This window comes from Nannobrachium achirus, assembly GCF_963921795.1.
Source record: "Nannobrachium achirus genome assembly, chromosome: 2".
NCBI lineage: Eukaryota > Metazoa > Chordata > Actinopteri > Myctophiformes > Myctophidae > Nannobrachium > Nannobrachium achirus.
In genome coordinates, this window is record NC_137811.1 from 59,905,249 (window position 1) to 59,926,697 (window position 21,449).

The 21,449-nt window shown below is 41.8% G+C and overlaps 1 protein-coding gene across 1 annotated transcript in view; it reads right to left on the reverse strand.

The window, feature by feature from the left end:
* The window catches only part of nbeal2 (neurobeachin-like 2), a 110,303-nt gene that overhangs the window by 16,010 nt on the left and 72,844 nt on the right, over positions 1 to 21,449 (reverse strand). The window contains exons 35-47 of the mRNA XM_080754576.1: positions 21,228 to 21,385; positions 20,507 to 20,631; positions 18,279 to 18,396; positions 15,468 to 15,625; positions 13,834 to 13,967; positions 13,153 to 13,260; positions 12,888 to 12,983; positions 7,774 to 7,898; positions 6,775 to 6,915; positions 5,355 to 5,485; positions 4,107 to 4,216; positions 2,389 to 2,506; positions 1,582 to 1,679 (exon numbers count right to left, since the gene is read on the reverse strand). Coding sequence (XP_080610702.1) covers positions 1,582 to 1,679; positions 2,389 to 2,506; positions 4,107 to 4,216; positions 5,355 to 5,485; positions 6,775 to 6,915; positions 7,774 to 7,898; positions 12,888 to 12,983; positions 13,153 to 13,260; positions 13,834 to 13,967; positions 15,468 to 15,625; positions 18,279 to 18,396; positions 20,507 to 20,631; positions 21,228 to 21,385 — 1,620 coding nt within the window. The remainder of the gene's footprint in view (positions 1 to 1,581; positions 1,680 to 2,388; positions 2,507 to 4,106; positions 4,217 to 5,354; positions 5,486 to 6,774; positions 6,916 to 7,773; positions 7,899 to 12,887; positions 12,984 to 13,152; positions 13,261 to 13,833; positions 13,968 to 15,467; positions 15,626 to 18,278; positions 18,397 to 20,506; positions 20,632 to 21,227; positions 21,386 to 21,449) is intronic.

The following is a 21,449-nucleotide window of genomic DNA, read 5'->3' on the forward strand; positions in this document are numbered from 1 at the left end:
GTGTGTATGCGTTGTGTATGCGTGTGTGTATGCGTTACGTGAAGCATGAGAACAGATCCCAGAGTCATGGTCATCCTCATAAACAGTAACACATTGATCTGTGAGACTAATTTAGAGCCTTCAAACCACTGCTTCTCAAAGTGGGGTCTCTTTGAGGGGGTTCGAAGGCCTCTTTACATTTGAAGCTATTCGAAAATAGCCGATCTAAAATCTCACAACGCGCCGTGATGCGACCTGTTGTGTACTTGTGGATCTGCTACTTTTTATATTTTAGAATTTGATCACACGCTGTAGTGTTCATTTATAAAAATAAATAAATAACACAAACAAGTTAGAATATGGAGATAAGAGGTTTCTGCCCGACTGCTATGGTATCAATTTGGGGGTCCTTGACATGAAAACATTTGAGAACCATTGCTTTAAAACTTCACAAACAACCTGATCCTCTCTGCCGCAGAAGCAAATAGACACAATTTATGAGTCTCTCTGTAATAGTCCCCAGTCATTCCTCACATGGCTCACAGTGAGCAGATATAAATGTAGCTCTGACAGTGGTGGGAAAAGTACTCATATGTTTTACTCAAGTAGAAGTATCAATACTGTTGCTATGTAGAAACGTTCTGTTGCAAGTAAAAGTCCAGAATTCAAAATGTACTTGAGTAAAAGTACTCATTATGAAAATGGCCAATTTCACAAGAAATCTGACAAATGTGACCTATACAATGTATAAAAATCTTTTATAATGTATAATGTAATGTACGTTTAATAATAATCAAAATGTACAAAGTAACTAAAGTTTTCAAATAATTGCAGTGGAGTAAAAGTACAATATTTGCCTCTGAGAAGTAGTGGATTGGTAAAATTATTGGAAATCGGAAATATTCCAGTAAAGTACAGATACCTCAAGTACAGCACCTGAGTAAATGTACTTAGTAGGGGTGTAACGATATAGTAACTGTATCGAAATATCGTTTTTAACTTAAAAAATCGAAGTATATCGAAATGAAAACAGCAAAAATCGAACCGTATCGTTTTATTTTGTATCGTATCGAATCGGCAGTGCAAAGAATCGATTGTATCGATACTACCTACTTGTGCATTGTATTTAGCATTTTTAAGGAGAAAAAATGAAAAGGAGGGGTTTAATTACTTTTCCTTTCCATATAGCTACACTGGTCTATCGATAAATGTGTGTAATCTCTGGGTTCATGTCAAGGTGCAGGTTTGTCAATATACAATGTCCATGTATTTGGCAGATAATCACTGTATTTACTTATTTATATCCATAATAATATATGTTTCCCTTAAAAACCTGCACTATCCACACCTTTCAGACAGATTTAATTTCTTTGCTAAATAGTTACTATATCGATTTTAAATCATTGAATCGAATCGTATCGTATCGCCATGAATGAACCAATATCGTCCATGTATCGTATCGTCAACCATGTATCGTGATATGTATCGAATCGCTATTAAAATGTATCGTTACACCCCTACCCTAGTACTTAGTTACTTTCCCCCACTGAGCACTGAATGATGTTACTAATCAAAGGGTTGCATGAGAGAGTGGAGTCCGACCTTGAGGAGCTGACAGGGAGTCTGGCCAAAGTTACTGATGATTCCTTCAAGGGCCTTGCGCTCGTTCTCGTTGGCGATGGCGTCCAGATCCACGGCGCCTGCAGAGTCACGGTCACAGGAGAACACGCGGACGAGGTCAGACACCATGAACATGAAACCCAACGCAGCACTAGTATGAACCCCCTCTATTCCACGCACTGCATCTCATATCCTTGGACACTCTCACTTATCACACGCATGAATGTATGCACGCACGCACAGCGTGCGTAGACACACACACACTAGGGGTGGGACGATGTGAAAATGTCATGTCACGATAATTTTGACCAAGATAACTGCGATTTAAGATATACTGCGACAATCAAAATATCCCTAGCATCCATTATTCTGGGGCAAAACCTTTGCCAAAAATAGCAGATCTACAAGCTCTCAACACATCGAGACAAGTTGAGAGCTTGTAGATCGGCTCATTTGGCAAAGAGTGATAAAAAGACTGTATCGAGTATGTTCTTTACAGGTCCGTTTTACCAATTATAGAGGGTTTAAGTAGTACCAGGTATGCAGCTCGGCAAATAAGAGGTGAATTGATCCCTGTGCATGACGGAGGACAATCGCACGATAAATTAAAATCGAGTGTCTTTTATCACAATAATAACGATTATCGTCCCGTCCCTAACACACACATAAACGCACGGATGGACACACTTGTACATTCCTCTCTTGTACTCCCCACTAGTGGTAGATGTACTTAATGCAAGGTGCTTTAAAGCTAAGACCCCAACAGCATGTGGACTGTGCTGTGCTTACCTTCATAGGTGCAGTAGTAGAAGACATTGAGGGCCTCCACCGCCTCCTCCCCTCTCTGCTTGTAGCCAAAGATCAGGTCAATCCACTCATGGAGGTGACTGGACACATGCTCACATTCCTACACATGCACACGCACACGCGCACACACACACACACACACACACACACACACACACACACACACACACACACACACACACACACACACACACACACAGTATGTAGAATGCAGTCACTTTGGATGTATGTCTATATGTATGTATCAACCCACACATGCATGTATGTATACAAGTGTACATATATATGTATGTATGTTAACAGTAAAAGTAAAAGAGAAAACGGGCAACAGTAGCCAAAAAATCAGAGATCGTTCGGTCCAATCTGCTAAGTCTGCTCAGTTCGAAGCTTGTTGGATGCTTTGAGGAAGCGCATTATGACACCTTGATTTTGGGCCTAAAAGTATGGTAATTGTTCGCAGTAAGGCCCAGTTAGGGCCAGGCCTTAATTTTCTGGCCTGTTGAGAACTGTAATTTGGATTTGAACTCCATGATGTGAGCGGTTCTGTTCCATTGTGACACGTACACTGAGTGGCTGCTAAGCCACCAGAGTAGCCAGCTTACTCCACTGTATATTCAGCACACTCCACAAATGGATTTATATGCAGCGTAATGTAAACTAAACAAGACTCCCAGATCGTTTTGTATAAAAGTGTCCTGTTCTCTCTTCTTTTTACTGACTGATTATTTATCGTAAAATATTTTTTATTATCACCTTTTATAACCTTGTAATTTTATAGATAAACTGTTCTGCGTTAAAAACTCACCAAGCATCTCTTGTTTTTTAAAACCTACTCGGCCAATAAAATGACACTGTTTCACTGTGTGTGGGTTTTTGCTTTATTTAGATATAGAGAGACAGAGAGCTGAGGGCAGAGAGAGGACATGGAGAGGACATGAAATGGAATGATTAGGTTGACGCACTATCCCAGTGTTTCCCAAACAATGGGTCGGGGCCCAATTTTAAAATTCGAAATGAATTTTTGGGTACCGGGGAGAAACCAAAATCTTTAGGTCTTCACTGAAAAGGTTCGGGAGACCATGCACTATGCCAGGGGTTTTCAAAGTGGGTGATGGGGCACCCTGGGGTGCCGCGACAGCAGTCCAGGTCATTTGATAATATTTGGAATTTATTTGGACACTTGAAAAAATATTTAGTATCATTTTAAACTTGAAGTACAAAGTTATTTTCAGTCAGTTCCAACCAACATGGCTATTATCTCAACGCTTTCCTCGCAACATAATCACTAAAATATCGTCACTGTCGGGCAGAAACCTCGTATCTCCAAGTTTCAAATGTGTAAAGCAAAGCCCTGCTTCATCATACAAGACTGTTGCACAAAACTAGTGAAAACAGCCGTTGCGAGGCGTTGTGTGCTTGTAGATCTGCTGTTTTCACTAGTTTAGTACATTTTATAGATGATAAATACAAAACGGTTTTGGTCATACAAGGTTTCCACCCGACAATGACAATATGCTATAAATATAAGGTGCTGGGAGTGAAAATTATAATGTAGGTAGGGGTGCCTCGGGTTTTAAAAATATTTATGGGGTGCCCTGAGACGTAAAAAAGGTTTGGGAACCCCTGCACTATGCGGTCAGCCACTGGCGTGGCAACAACATGCCCCCTGACCTCGGGTGTGAGTGTCTGCATGATCTCACCAGAGCCTTCCTGTGTTTCCTAATGAAGTCATCTCTGGACGAGGCCCAGCGGGGCAGCAGAGCATCAGTCACAGCTTCCTGAGACATCTGAAGACAGCCCAGGTCAAAACCTGCAGCGAATACACCCAGTTAACTCAGTGTGTGTGTGTATACCATGACAACCTTTCAAAACACAGGTATATAGACTGATTTCCTGAGCGCTCCCCTGTAGAGCGCGCCGCCAACGTTTCTGCGGTGTAAACCGCAGCCAGTGGTGGAGTAGAAGTTACTTAAGTACGGTACTTAAGTACATGTAGGCTACACGTTACTTTACAATCTACTATTACATTCCTCTTAGATCCGCATCCCACTTCCACGCCCATTTCGCCTCCACTTCAACTCATAGCTAGATCAGATGTAGGGAGAACGTAGGGAATAATACCGCCCATAACTCTATCATTGGCCCCCCGTTGCCATGGTGACCGGTGATTGGCTCGTATTCCCAGCTATGGGACCGGCGGATCCAATTTCAATCGAGGGGGGCGTAGCCAGAACACACACACACACACACACACACACACACACACACACACACACACACACACACACACACACACACACACACACACACACACACACACACACACACACACACACAGCCCCTAGAGAGTGCAGCCCCTCCGAGAAGTGCGTCCGGCGGTCAAATATGTCCGACCGGAAACGTGCTGCGGCACAATGCTGCGGCACAATAGTTCCGCCACAATAGTTCCCCCCCAAAAAAAAGTTTTTTTTTTTTTTTTTTAACTAGATGTGAGCGGCCCGAAGGGCCGCGGCCCTCTAGTACTGTTTACACTGCGGAAATGGCAGGCGGCGCCCTCTGCAGAGTGTCGCTCAGGAAATCGGTCTATACAAAGGGCTTTACACAGTAATAAAACAATGTAGAAAAACAGAATATACAGCAAATATAAAAGAACCTAGACATGCTACAGTATAGTGAAAATAAACTGGTTTTCAAATAACCTTCCTTTTTTGTTTAATGAAGAGTGGAAGTAACAAAAACTAATTGATGAAATATACTTGATAGAACAGCTGATTAACACAATGATTTGATTAAAGTCTCATTCAATTAAAAACAGGCAGTTACTGTTCCTCAACACCAGTGTTGATGCATCCACTTAATCCATGTTCCAATCCACTGTTTAATTTGTATTGTTTTACTTTCATCACTTTCATGGTTTTTCTTTTTCTCTCTCATTTACAGGAACTCACCGTTCATGTTCTGCAGGAACTCTGGCAGGTAGAAGAACTCTGGGATGAGCTCTTTCACGTCAGCAGGACTCTCCATGCGCGCCTGCCAGGCTGCAGCCACAGAGTGGAACTGTCTGTCTGCACAGTCAAACCTGCACACAACATACGCCTGCTAAATATCTGTTTTTGTATTATCATACCTGATCTTATTGTATTATTATGTCTTACATATCGTCTCTGTCGGGTGGAAACCTCATTATGTCCAAAACCGTTACTTTTCAGGATTCAAATAAAAAAATAGGAAAAGTAGCAGATCTACAAGCTCAAAACACGTTGCTTTGAGCTGCGTTTCGAACTTGTACATCTGCTACTTTTGCTACGTTTTTGTGACGCTGTAGTGTGAGTAAGTCGGGCGTTGAATTATTAACAAAAAAAGTTAAAATATGGAGATAAGAGGTTTCTGCCCGACAGCAACAACGTTTTAATTTCCCAATCTCTGCTGTCCTCAGTGTCAATTGTCAGAGTAACAGACCCGTAAAGCCCAGAGGTTTAGAAACAGTGTCGTATCATATATCACTATATCATATGCTGTTATGTGATCCTACACGCAGTTATGTAATTCTATGAAAGTGTTGTGTAGTATTGTTATCATTGTGTCTTGTCATGCTGTGTTGTGTCATGCAGCGTCATTGTGTTGTGTTGCGTTGTGTTGTGCCTTGTAGTGCAGTGCATACTGTAGGTTTTCAAAGATGCGGCCGCAAGGGGGCGCCAAGGGGAGCAATTGGAAAGGAAAATGTATTTGTTGTTTTACTTCAAAATCAATAGGCCTTTTTCATGGCAGCCATATTGACATAAATGGTTGTGTAATGTTACTTTCTTCACAGGTGTATGTAACAGAGTCTTAATTAGATAGAAATAGAACAGGGGTCTTCAACAGGGGGTCCGGGAACCCTAGGGGGTCCTCGGAGTAACTACAGGGGGTCCTCCAAATCTTTGTGTGATAGAAACTTCTTTCTCATTTTTTATATTAACCACTTGAACCCTAGCATCCGTATTCTGAGAACCCAAACAAAAATAGCAGATCTACAAGCTCACAACGCCTCGCAGCGCAAGGCGCTGTGAGCTTGTCGATTGGCTATTTCCGGCAAAGAGGTTTGGTGTAGAGGGGGAAAAAGAGCAGACTAAGTACAGAGTGAAAGGTCAAGTTTAGTAAGTATTGACGGTTCAAGTGGTTAAATATATGAAAACACACATTGACATGAATCCAAAATACACTGATGATTGTGCTGTCAAACAATGAAACTATATGGAATCTATGAACAGGTTGTGACCCCTGATATAGAAAGACAGGCACCCTGGTGTCGTGTAGTGTTGATGTTTGTGTTGGGTTGGGTTGTGTTGTTGTGCGATGTCATGTCACTGTGTTGTTGTGTTCACCCACTTGCCACTCTGCAGCTGGATGTGCAGGGTTGTGAAGGGTTCCGTACGGATCATGTAGTGCATGACCCCTGCAGCGTTAGAGTAGTGTGTGCCGTAGTGGAACTTATCGATGGTCCCCGTCGAATCCTCAAAGCTCTCATACCTGACACCCAGGGAAGAAGAGATCAACATGTTAAACGCCATTCAGACCCGAGGCCCATTCTACAAATGCCTTCAAATAGTAGTAAATAGTAGTATAGTAGTAAATAGTAGTTCTCAAACTTTTGGATAACCAAATTGATAAGCATTTGGCCACGGACCCCCTAGCAGAAAACATGTTGTGCCAGGGACTCCTACAAGAGAAGATTTGTGTTAATAAATTCAAATTGATTCAAGATTTTTCAAACATCTACAAAATTTTGCAAAAAAAGTGTCGCAGTGTGGCACAAAGTGACGTCCTGTGAACTTGTATATCTGTTACTTTTCAATAGCCAATGCTAAAATCAATAATTCGTTTCCCGGTTTCGATACCGCATCACTGCTCTAGTGGTGTGCAATGCTCAGGGGCACTTTGACAGTATGCATGAACTGTTGCAGAAATGGAACCTGTGACCTCTCCCTTACGGAACTGCACACTGTCTTAACCCTGCAGTGTCCAACCATGTATTACAGAAGGTTGAATGTACGCATTGTTTGCATCAACTGAATGCTTATGCTACAGCAGCTGATTTAACCAATGAATTCACCCCGTTCTGATAGAAGGCTAATGAGTGAAATCTAGAGTTTAGTCAGAGTTGTCGTTGAAAATAAAACACCCACAACTTGCTGGCACATGATTGGTCAACACTACACCAATAATGGTAAACTAAACACTAACGGATACAAAAAAAAAGAAGACATAATCAATAGAAAAGGGATGTGACACAGTAAAGGCTTGTGAGGTTTATTATAAATCATCAAGTGTGGTTTTACTCATGAAGCCACCTGAATACCAGTCTTACTGGTGAAGTAGTGTACTTACTTCTCTCTGACGTTCTGTGCATGGCGGGAGTTGACCACACCGATGGGTTTTGACAAGTCCCTGAACACTGCCGGGTCATCAAGGTCCAGAACCGGAGATACGTAGTCACACAGAACCCAGGGGAACTGGAGAGAAGGCATCATAAGGTTTAGTTGTTTGCCGTCAAAAGGGTTTGTGTTTCAACTTAAGTGTCAAGACTCATCATTTGCAGACAACTCGCACTATACATGCCTTTGCATTCATTCACAGTGGACATACAAAGTGGTCTTTTTTCCCATTCAGACAAGATTATAATTGCGACCGAAGGTCGCATATAATCTGAAAAACCGTGTCGCTTGAGTGTCCTTCCTTCCTTCCGTAACCTCTGTGATGTCAGTGTGATGTCAGCGAGTTGTGACATCACTTCCTGTACGGGGCTACACGAAATGTGGATAACACTATATATGGAGATAGTCCAGTCCATCATGTCATATGGGACTACCGTCATAGACAGTAGCCAAAAGAGAAGGATACACAAGACTAAGAAAGACAAAAAAAGGAGGAGGAGGATAAAGATACCAAAAGGAGAGAGGAGAAAGGGTGGATGAGGTACAATGTGCGGTATCCTCCTTGTCAAGCTCGACGTTGGTCATTTGGACCTATACATGGAGAAATGGAGCGAACCTGTTTGGCCCAAACATGGAGATGTGGTACAGAATGACTCATATATGGGCATAAAAAGTATGTCATGTGACATCACTTCCTGTACAGACAGTCAGACAGACAGCCATTAGCTGTATTCCAATCCGAAGGGTTCGCACTTTGAAGTGCGCATTTGAAGGGCTATGACGTCACTTGGCCGTGCCATGTGTAGGGCTTGTCCTGTGAAGTGCACTCCACAGTGCCTGTGGAATGGGACATCGCTACCAAGTGCATAGCCGAGAACTTCTGGTTGCAAAAATCATTTCTCCGCCATTTTTTCCTCCGCGGTGCTTTTAAACTACGTATTTTACCTTCTTAAACGCCCAAACTGATTTTTTTTTGAGGCGGAATTAACTTTTAAGACAATTTAGGATATTTTTAATTTTTTGGGGGGGGTCATAATTCACCTAATAATTCACAGCTATTTTGACGTTCGAGGATAATTGAGAACCAGCATCACTCGAACCGAGGCGGGCAGTGAGAGTCATGTCATCCGTCCAAGGCATTCGATTTTCGGCTTGGGATGAGCGTTGCATGTCCTGTTGCTTACCTGCTCTACAAGCTCACAACGCGGTGCAAAGCGACGCGTTGTGAGCTTGTAGATCTGCTGTTTTCACTAGTTTGGATCCAGGGCAAACTAATTTCTTTTTTGGGTCACGTACAGGCTAAAAAGTTTGGGAAACACTGGCTATAGACCTATACATGATTGTGATATGATGTATTGTGGCTACAACTTTCAGACAACCCGTTTCAAATAGTTTTCTGTTGATTAGATATTAAAGAAACTTCTGTTTTTGGTTATGTCATAATTAAAGGTCTGACAGTCACATAACTGTATGATGAGATTGTTCTGAAGCACAAGATCATTAAATAAAATAACAGTTTATTAACACGATCTATTACAATTCACACTGTAACTGTAACATGTATCATGATATTCATATTATGCTTAATGTAAAAGCGGCATCGGAATTAACATCATTTCAGGTCATTTATTTGACAGAGAGAAATATGAAAAGCCCGACCTTCGTTTAAATGATTCGTATAAGGCTTATTGTGTGATATGTTTGTGGTTGAAAGTGTGTTTTCCCTGCCTCTCTGTGAACACTCAGGGAATCACATCACCGTAATCTGATCATCATCATTAATAGCAGCAATTAAGCAATACAAGCCCCAAAATAAAAACGCAACATTTCATATCATGGTCAGGCATAATTCATATAGTAAATCATAAAGCAAACATTCAAATTGCTTCAACGCATAATGTAATTCTTTTTAAGGAAATATGACAAAGATCTGAAGCTTTATTTAGTTATTAGAGTGAAGACTGAATGCCGAGTTCTAACCCACAGATATTACACTAGGATACATATAGGCGAATAGACCTATTTGATCAAATGGACCCCAATACAGTATTTTCTCACCAAGCAGAAACTGCGTTCTGTTTCCCGACATGGAAGGTTTATAGATTCTATTGACATTCTAGCCAAGCCCTTTAGCACATGACATAACTACTATGCTGTTCTTTTATGTTTCATACCGTTGCATTATAGCAGGTTGATGATCACCCGCAACATCGCGGATGACCAATCTAAATCCATTGCTTTCAGCTGCCACAGCATATACAGTAAGCCTACGTTTGTGGTGCATTGGTGAGAGAATAAAACATTTCCACTAAATGTCATTTAGCTATTACAGTTCTGAGCCTCTGTTTTGTATATTACAGAGCAGTGGAGAATAAAGCAAAAATAATTGTTCCCCCCGTTTATTTATTTATAGCCTATAATGCGAATTTAGGACTAAATCACAAATTGTCAATATGCTATTAGCCTACTGTTTCACGTAGCCTATTCATAACATCTGTAATTAAGGGAAATACTCTATATTCCCGATTTGATGTTGCCATAGCCTAGTAGGCCTACTCTCTATCCATTTCTATTTTCAGTTCATTCTGATGTTTGATTATATTCTGAATTGGTTCCTCGTTTATTAGTGGACACGTTCACACGTTGTTATAATAGTTAGTTAGTATAATAGTTATAATAATTTTAAACAACACTCAAATACCAAACCTGGTGCTCGAAGTTCTTTGCCACGGGAACTCAGTGGTAGTTAGATTGTTTATTTAATTGGAAATAACATAACGCACATATACAATACACTGGACAATCTGAATTAATAACGGTATGCTCAATAGAATATGCAATGAATGGTATAAACTATAAAACTTAGTAGGCTATACAATGACTAGTTCGTCAAGTTAGTGTTACTTGAAAACATTCAATCAAGCATTATACAGAGCCAGAGGCAGTTTCTTTCATGTCTAATCATATTAAGAAAACAATTTGATGGATTGCCTGTTAATTAAGACACAACAACAAATCATATGTCAGTCATGTTCCACCACCAATTCCAAGGGAGGGGAGCAGAGCCGTGGAGCCGAGAACAAGTTGCCTTCAGAGGGATTCGATGCGTAGAGCTGCCCGCCCCGAGACGAGACACGGCGGTTCTCAGAACCTTCCGACAACGCCGTTGCATATATTTTAATAGTCATGATTAATTATGAAGTTTATACACCTAAATACTATACCGAAAACACCTTATAATTAAACTCTGTGGCACCAAACAGAAGTTAGACAGCTCTTTTGTGGATAAAAGTTTAATGCGATGGACAGCAGACACTGTTGTTTTTGTTTTGATCCGGGTTGAATCGTGGAGTCGCGTTGCATTGTGGGACGCTGCTATCCAACGAAGTGCTTGAAGTGACCATCGGCTGTACGCTTCAAAACGAGGAGAAAGTAGTGCACATTCCAAGGGTAGGTTACCCTAGGTTAACGCGGTCTACTAAACGGGACAGCACTAGGCGCGGCCCAGTGACGTCATAGCCCTTCAAATGCGCACTTCAAAGTGCGAACCCTTCGGATTGGAATACAGCTATTGACTCCGGCCTAACAATGGCTACTGTCTATGACGGTAGTCCCATATGACATGATGGACTGGACTATCTCCATATATAGTGTTCTCCACATCTCCATGTTTATGCCCTATCGCTCACACCCTAGGTGGGGTTGGCGATAGGGCCTTTCTGTGTGGAGTTTGCATGTTCTCCCCGTGTCTCCTAGGGTTGATACCCTCACAAAAACATGAACAAACTCCCCCCAGAATGATAACAACTAGAATCGTCAGAGAAACGCTGTGGTTGGCCAGATAGTCAAGAATTGGCGTGACCTCGCCCTTTAGGGCGAGGTCGCATGTCACCCTGAGGTCGCATTCCACCCTCAGGTGTCTTATTACTAGTAATAAGATGACTGTTGCGACCGAAGGTCGCAGTATACCATGAGAAATGTCGTAGCTTGTCCTTCCGTAACGGAAGTGATGTCACGTTACATCACCTCATCAAAGATCAAACCCTCGATATACTGTCACTGTGACATCACTTCCTGTTCCATTTTCTGATGTCATCAATCCCAGGCCCTAACTGGCCCAAAAGCCTGCTTTACTCTGATTTACACCCTACCTTCCGTTAATATTAAGTCTGTATATATGTATATGGGTATATATTAATAAAGGACCCCTTATGCCCATATATGGAGATCCCCAGGCATCAAACCCAGGCCCTAACTCGCCAAGGCCCTGCTTGGCTTTACCAATTAACATACGTTTTATGCCCATATATGGAGATTCCTATATTATCAATATTAAGGACATTATTAAGGATATTATGTTATCAATATTAACACATATGCTGCCATCTAGTGGTGGTGGTTAGGATATACAGTGCCACCATTGACTTACGCTTTATTCTGAAGAGCCCCGGCAGCTTCGTCATGTGCACGTGACTGTCCTCTGACGATTTCAGGAAGGAGTTTTATTTGTTTACAAACGGTCGCGAAACTAAAATCCTAACCGCGGCCGACCATCACGGCAAAGTGTCACCGTGAAAACAAGCGGATCTCGGCCTCCTCTGCGTTATTTGCACCTTATTTAGAGATAAAGCCGTCTTTATGTAACAGCATAGAATAGGAGTCAATGGATAATGGAGGCTGCGTGACGCGGGCGGCCGAGTTGCATGATGGGATATGTAGTGTTTTTGTTCACCAGCCGCTATAGTAGGTTCTGCTTACCTGGTAACCATGGTAACCAGATAAGACGTCCCCAGACGTCTTCCAAGCGAGTTGGCGAAATTAAGGACGTATATGGGAATGCCCATATTTGGTAATGCCCATATATTGGCATGTTTTGACATAACATTGTTGACTATCATGCAGGGGTCTCCATATATGATTAAGTGGTCCCATATACATCACTGGCCCGATGGCCAAGAATTGGTGCGACCTCGCCCTTTAGGGCGAGGTCGCATGGCACTCTGAGGTGTCTTACTAGTATATTATTCAGAGCAACACACACACAGTAAGGCGGCTGATGGTACTTACTACAGGATACTGTGACAGGTCGTTGTACGTCCGTCCAGCGATGGTGTTTAACTGCATCAGATACTCAAAGTTTGAAATCTCTCTGCAAACCCATTTCTACAAAGAACAACAATCACATATTATTGGTGATGTTTGCACAGACAAGTAATGTAATGGTGTCTACAGTTGCTGACAGAGACCTACAGTATAATGTATTACTTAAAGAGTGAAAGGGGGGGGGGGGGTCACGGCCTGATAATTGGTGAGAACTATTGCACTAACTTACCTGTGTGAGTCCGGATGCCTTCAGCAGCTCCTGAGGGGAACGAGAGCCGAAGTAGAACAGGTTGGGAGGCCTCAGACCCAGGATTCTAGAATACACCTTGTTCCTCACCTGGACACAAGAACAGAAACATCACATTGACACAATCACAAAGACATTACGCTAGATACGTATACTTCTGATCATTAAATATCCAGGCCATAACCCATTAAGACCTGAGGTCGGCTCTAAAAATGTCTTCTAAACCCTAACAGTTTTCTGAAATCCTACAGTATGTTGCTATATCAGTGGTGCTCAAACCTTTTCATGTCAAGGACCCCCAAAATTATATGTATTTGGCCACAGATCCTCCCCCATCTCAAAATACTTTGTTCCAGGGACACCCAGAAGCAATGATTTGAGTTAAAAAGTGTGTTAAAAAAAAGTATATCCTGTATGTGCGTGTGTCACACACACACACACACACACACACACACACACACACACACACACACACACACACACACACACACACACACACACACACACACACACACACACACACACACACACACACACACACACACACACACACACACACACACACACACGTTTTTATCCTCAGATTATAAAACAAACATACTCCCATTAAACAATTAAGTGACCAATAATGGGGTGTCAACAACACGCCATGCTTGTTTGTACCTTCTTCCTGAAGTTGATGAAGTAGTGAGCCTGGTCTATGAAGAAGAGCTCCAGAGCAGAGCGCCGCAGGTTGTAGCGTCTCAAATGGACTTCTCTCAGCTGAGACAGAGGCCTCTTGAAATCAAACCCGATCCCTGAACCAACACATGTGTAACTATTACCACTCTTGGTGTTGAGATTCTGATTCATGTCTGACCCATACACTCTAAATCAGGGGTAGGCAACCTTAGGCACGGGAAGGGCTGTCACGATTATGACATTTTACGTGACGATTAATTGTCACTCAAATAATTGCGATTAACGATTTAATTGTGTTTTTGTCGTTGACAATTACATTTCTGTTTGGCTTGTAGGCTTTGAAGTTGCACATGGCAGATATGACACATAACCTAAATATGCAAAGAAATTACTGACATATTTGACAACAAAAAGAACATTGATAGTGGAAATAGCCGATCTACAAGCTTGTAGATCTGCTATTTCCAATATTTTTTTACTTTAAAAAAAATATATATGAACATTTTTCAACAAGGAAACGATTATGACGATTATGAAAAATAATCGCGATTATGTCAAATAATCGCGATTAGACGATTATGTAATAATTGTGACAGCCCTAGGCACGGGTGCCAACATTGGCACAGGGGAGGGTGATCACCGGCACACTGGCAGAAGTGTGAGAGAGAAATCTTTTTTTTTAATAACTTGGTCAGTTAAATGAAGTTAGCTAATTTGTAGCAAATTACATCTTGCACAAAATTCTACATTCATTAAAACTCTGAACTCTGACTGGGGAGGGAGTTGGTCGAGATAGGTGGATTATTACTCCTAGTCTAATGATCGTTATAACAATGTCCTGCCAGTCAAAATATGTAAAAATAGTTGTCATTATTATTTTTTAAATGTGGTCAATTAAATGAAGTTAGCTAATTTATAGCAAATGTCATCTTGCACAAAATTCTACATTCATTAAAACTCTGAACTCTGACTGGGGAGGGAGTCGGGGAGATAGGTGGATCTAATTGTCGTTATATCAATGTCCTGCCAATTAAAATATGTAAAAGTATTTGTCATTAAAATTTATGTTGTCATGGCACACTGACACTCTAGAAAATAAAAACATGGCACTTCATTTCAAAAAGGTTGCTGACCCCTGCTCTAAATAATCGATGGCTCAGACACGAATCACTGATGTTTGCTTCAAACTGAGACAGAGAGTAGTAAATATATATTTATGTAATGAAGTTAATAGATGGAGAGAAAAGAAAAAGAGAGAAAAAAAAGAAGATAGCAATGTTGTTTAGACAGACAACAGACAAACTATGAACCTACTGGTATCCTAATCTCTGAGGCCCTTTACCTTGTTTATGTGAGCCTTTTTAATAAGGTGAACGGGAAGGATTGTTAATGTCAGTTGTTTTCTTTTTGTGTAATGTGTCATATAATCCCATATGGGATGGATAAGAGCAGCTGCTAAATGCCTACATTTAATTGAGAGATGAATTGGAAAGAAAGTCAAATGGATTAACTCCAGCATCCAGAAAACAGAAAACACGCTAGTACAGCACCCTGAGGGACTCCGCTCAACAAACAAACGTATTGGAGTTTTAAGTGGGTTAAACCAAGTTCCACACCTTCCTCGGTCTCCTCTTTCTCGCCAGTGCCGTCGTAGAAGTACAGGTGGTGAGTGGTGACCTCCAGACGGCCCGTGACCACCGCCACGCAGGTGATGAGGTCACACTCCTCTGACAGAACCAGCTTCTCCTTCTGGTTCTCCTCCTCCCCCTCCACCCTGGAGGACGGGACACGGTTGAAAATGGAATGACGATGTTGTGGGATGGGACGATGATCCTTATTATTGTTTATTGTGATTATAAATCGCATCGTGGACATTTAATGTATCGTGAAATTGTCCCCGTCGTACACTGGGATCAATTCACCTTTGTCGAGTTGCATATCTGGTACCATTTAAACCAGGGATGTCAAACATACGGCCCGCGGGCCGGATCCGGCCCGCGAGATGATTCAATCCGGCCCCAGGCTTGTAGAGCATACATTTCTGAGCATTTAGAAAAGAAAAAGTAAGTCTCTAGCCCATTCCTATCAAGAGTTATGATTGTTTTAAGAATTAACCTAACTAATGCTTTCTCACTGCAGGCTAGGTTTCTCCCACCTGGCAGTGATTGAGTTGATTGATTGGAATGTTAAGTGACCAGCTCTCTCTCTCTCTTTGAAGATGACAGCATTGCTAGGAATGGGATGGGTGGTCTGGCTATGAATAATACCTGAACATACCTACAATATTCGAACCGTACTCAAAGATTACACATATTAGACATGGAAATTAATGTTGTTAATTTAAAAAATATAATAACAATAAAATGTAAAAGTTTTATTATTCAGATATTTTCTGAATATGCCATTAGTGTTCATTACTTTTATTCTTTTTATTATAAAATACAATAAAAATAATTATTGTCCTGCATGAATAATAATTTTTTTAGCCATTTACAAATTATAGCAGAGACTATCAGGAATTGAATTATTCTATTATCAAATGGTTTATTCTTATTGGCACTTCTTAAAGGAGTTCACCCCCAAAATGCCATGGAGCCAATGGAGACTCATTCCTAAAACAGAAATTTGATTACAATAAATGCATGCCTATTGATTCCCATTTGGGTCCCCATCCGGAATCAATGGGGGAAAGTGTACTATTATCAAATTTTTGTCTTAGTAATGCGAAAAATAAAATAAAAATATATTATTGAACTCAAGTCTCCATGGCGTGAGTAATCAAAGAAAAAAAAAAGTCATTTTGGGGATGAACTACTCCTTTAAACAAATAGCATCTCTCGTACCTAACTGCAACTGTAATACCAATAATGAAAGTAGCTATTTTACTTAATAATAAACACAATTTGTAAAATGATATACTGCTATACTGCTAGCTACAGCAGTGGCTGAGACGACAGGAAGAAAAACAGAGCGAACATGTGCGCGAGTGTGCATGCCATCCGATCCGCGACTTGTTCGGCCCTCATCAAGTCGCCTTTCATCCAATGCGGCCCTCACCCCAAGATGAGTTTGACGCCCCTGATTTAAACCCTCTATAGCTGGTATAACGGACCTGTAAAGAACGTACTTGATAGTCTTTTTTCCATTCTCGCTTTATTGTGAACTTAACTTGTGAACTCAATACCGCCACCATCTGGTGGAGTCAGGTTAATAAGCTTATATATCTGCTATTTTTGGCAAACGGGGGTTCCTTGGTCACCTATAGATCAAAATCGCACAATATCAGGAAAATATCGTGAGAACCCGTGGCTTTTTTATTTTATTTATTTTTTACATAATATGTTTATTTATTTCTTAATTGCGACCGTAGGTCGCACTTTACTATCAAAACCACCACAAAGTGTAAGTAACTCCGTCCCTCCGTCTGTCTGTCAGTCTGTCTGTCACACCTCACACGTCACACTTTTTCCCTGCTTATATCTCCGCAACCGTTGCCCCGATCCATGCCAAATTTTGCACACACGTTCCTTGGCTGCCAAACTACAACCTCCAAGGACCCCCGGAGCTCCAGGGACCCCCAGGTCCCTGGGGGACCCCCAGATGTAAAAAATGACCAAATGCGCAAACATGACCAAATGACCACCCCGCTGCTCACGGGGAATTCCCGGGGACCACCGACTCCTGGTGCTCCAGAACGGATGCAAAAGTGGTGGCGCCCCCAGTGGAGGACCCCCTACACTGCAGCTCACATAAAATGCCGTAACTCCGGCTAGGAGCGACCGGGACAGCCGGGGCTGGTACCTATTCGTCCGCCTTGCCGGCGCGGAGACCCCACCCCTCATTTCTCACATGGCCCTCTTCTAGCGCCACCATGAGGCCGATTCTTGCAAAACACATTTTTTGGACACTGCTCCTACAATTTTCGCCCTAAAATCACGCAAATCGGTACACAGTATGTCTACACTCATCCCATCAACATGAATCTGTCCCATATAGCGCCACCTCCAGGCCGATTTTTAAAAACACATTTTTGGACACTGCTCCTACAGATTTTGCCCTAAAATCACGAAAATCACTACACAGTATGTCTACACTCATGTCATCAACATGGATCAGGAAGATTTTGGCAAAACACATTTTTGCCCTATTTGTGGAGATAAGTGACCTACGGTCGCTTATCTCCCGATTAGGGAGCCTTACTGGTTTGATAGTAACCTTTAGCCACTCTCAACCTGATGTCCCTATTTTGGGCATGTCATTATAGGCAAAACATTTCTTCAAAAACAAGAAATTCATCGTATGACGAAGTATATATTATAGGCTTAAAAGGTTAAATCTGCTGAATGTTCAATGCATGGCCAGATATGGAATATAATTTACTAAATGATTTGTATATGTGTTGTTGGGCTATGGGCTGTTGTACTTACTTATTATCTAAGAAGACCAGGTCTTCCTCTCCTAACTGGTCATCTTCCATGTCACTCACTTTGGCCTCCTTGGCCACAGAGAAAGGCAGAGCTTCAGAGCTACGAGGGCTCTCAGCTCCTGGACCCCAACCAACATCAACACAAGGTTTGAAGCAAGGTTAGTATAGTTGACCAATTTACCAAAACTAGATGGGGAAAAGGTTCACTGAAATAAAAAGTTAAAACTAATAATAGAGTTAACCACAGGCTTTCTCAATGTATTCAATACATAAATAAGCCTATTATTCTTGGTGGATATCAAATCTAAATGTTCAGCTGTGCCAGTTTTAACTGTGAATACATTTTTTGTTTAATATGATGTTTTGTTCATATTTGTTATGTTGCGTTTATACTACAGGTACTTTTATTAATGTTCTGACATTTTAGAATAACTTCCCTGACAAATACCCCATATTACAAAAACTATGCTTTTACCAAACATAAAAAATAAACTACCCTAGCCTTGAAAATGAATTAAAACAGAAATTAAAAACAAAAAGTCCAAATGAAACATAAATGTAAACAAATAAACTATAATAACTTAGTTTGAAGATCTTTTTAACACATTGACCGCCATTTTAACTCATCTAGTGCCATTTGCGTGATGTCACGCAATAAGTACTAGAGTACTTACAGTGCCGAATGCGTGATGTCGCGCAAAAAGTAATAAATTACTGTAACGTTGAGTACATTACCGAGTAGAATGGCCGGATGTCCGGAGACGAAAATCCGCGCTGATTTGTCATCATCACGGCTCCACGAGCACACAATAGTCATCCCATAACATTGAGGTGGACGGCCGATCTCATCTTTAATGTCCATTATCTCAAAACAACACTTTAGAAGCGAAGATGGAGGCAGATGCTCGCTTATATAACACATGTATAAACGCTCCATTGCAATCCAGCATGGCACCACGTAAACAATGATCGGTTCCGGCGCACGACCCGATGACGTCAGACCGGAAGTGATCACGCTGTGGCACTTCTGGCTTTCAAAATAAGAGAGTGCAAGCGGATGGAGCCTGCGTGAGGCACTCTGGACATCATTGCGACCGAAAATCGCGGGCACAAAATGAGTTAACATACCTCCGTACTCCCACCTGCCATTCGTCTCCATAGACTTCCATGTAATTGGGTGTGCACGGATCATGCACACCCATGCCTAGATAATGCACCACGTGTGTCCACCTTGCTCACAGCTTTCAAACAAAAAAATCCGAATGGAAATCCGTTCAGGCATTCCTGAGATAACAGCCACTATGTTTAACAAAGATGGCTGCCAAAATGGCTACCATGCTTGAAAGATGGGGTTGCTATGGGGGTTAAACATGAAATTTCGCGATTGCTATCATGCCTACTCCATTTTTTGGGGTCAAAATTTAAAAAAAAAAAAAAAAAAAAATGATTTTTTTTTTTTTTTTTTTTTTTTTTTTAATTCTCGGGACTATCGGGCCTGGCGGGGAAAGACATTGGAATAATCTCGGGACTATCGGGCCTGGCAGGGAATGAGTTAAGGCATTTCAGGTTTATTGGATGGAACAGTGGCAAGAGAGAGAGACGGGAAAATAAGATGGTGTAGAAAGGATAGGATAGGAGGATAGGATAGCATAGCACTTTATTAATTCCCCAAGGAGGGACATTCAGGGTGTCACCGCAACAATATGTGTATAGAGGAGGAGTGACATGGAAACATAATTCTTAATCTGAACTGGAACTGTGATGACGCAGTTGGCACATTAACCAACGACTCTCCAATATCAACACTTTTGTCAGATTTATACTTATTTGCACACAGAGTGAACCTCTGAAAACAACATATTTATAAGGTGACAACGCATCGCAGCGTGACAACAGTGTGTGTGCTTGTTAATCGTCTACTTTCCTTGCGCGACACCGGTGTGGAACTAACTATTAAGTCACACTTTGACTGTAGGAACAGTTTCAGGTCATAGTTCCCCATTATTACCAGCAACCAGTGATGACTGCGGAGCACCCGGGGGGAATACAATGGTCAGAGCCACAGGGTTCAGACAGCATTCCTGTGATCGTAGGAGATCACATTATAAAGGCAGAGGAAATTCCAGCGTAAGAATAGACACGAGAGAAAAGGAGGAAAAGTCAAAAGGAGATTGGAGAGCAAAGAGGCCTAATGTGCTGTAATGGAGACGGTTCATAACCGAGGCGTACCCATGTTGTCCCGCAGGGCACTGGCTTCACAGTGAGCGTCATAGTTGTAATTGGGCACCAGCTTCAGACGCATCTTTGAATAGGTCTCGGCGCTGGACAACTTCCATTTCACCTCCGGCTGAACTCTGGAATCATGGAACGAGGAGGAGAGTTACAGCACGTCATGTTGTGGGCAGCTCAGTGAAACAGCCGAGAGGGAGAAGCATGCACGCCATTGTGTTCTATTGCTATAGCACTCTGCACTGTATGGAGTCAACAACAACACACATGGGAGCCTTTTTGTTCCTATATATCGTTGCTGTTGGGCAGAAACCTTGTATGTCCATATTTCAACTTTTGACGTTTTTCTTTAGTAGCTTGTAGTTCGGCTATTCTTGCTATGTTTACAACATTTTGAAAGTATAAGTGAAAGTGGTTAATTCTGTCTGTGGGTTTTATGAATACTTGTGAATAGCTTGTGACTATTTAATAACTACACAGGAACTGGAACACATTTATATTCTTTTCTCCCATTTCCTGAAAAGTAACAGTCTTGGACATACAAGGATTTCACCCGACAGGGACAATACATGAATATAGAGTATTCTGTGGTTTAGAGAAAAATCCCTCTGGGGAGCCATTGGCAACTCACTGCTTCCTCTCAGACAGAGTGAAACACAGATACACTCTCTGCAGAGAAGGAAGCTAAATGCTGGCTGACGCAGAGCGGGCAGAAGCGTACCTCTTGGCCCAGGCGCCTCGCTCACTGGTCAGAAGCCTGCGGAGGGATTTCCAATGGCGCCACACCACCTCCTGCTGGCTGGAGGTTTGTTTCTGCCAGACCAGGTACCTAGTGTTCTCACTGCGCACTCGCTTCAGGTAGGGATCCACTATCGCCTCCTGTTCTCACACACGCACACGCACATGCACACACACACACACACACACACATACACACACACAC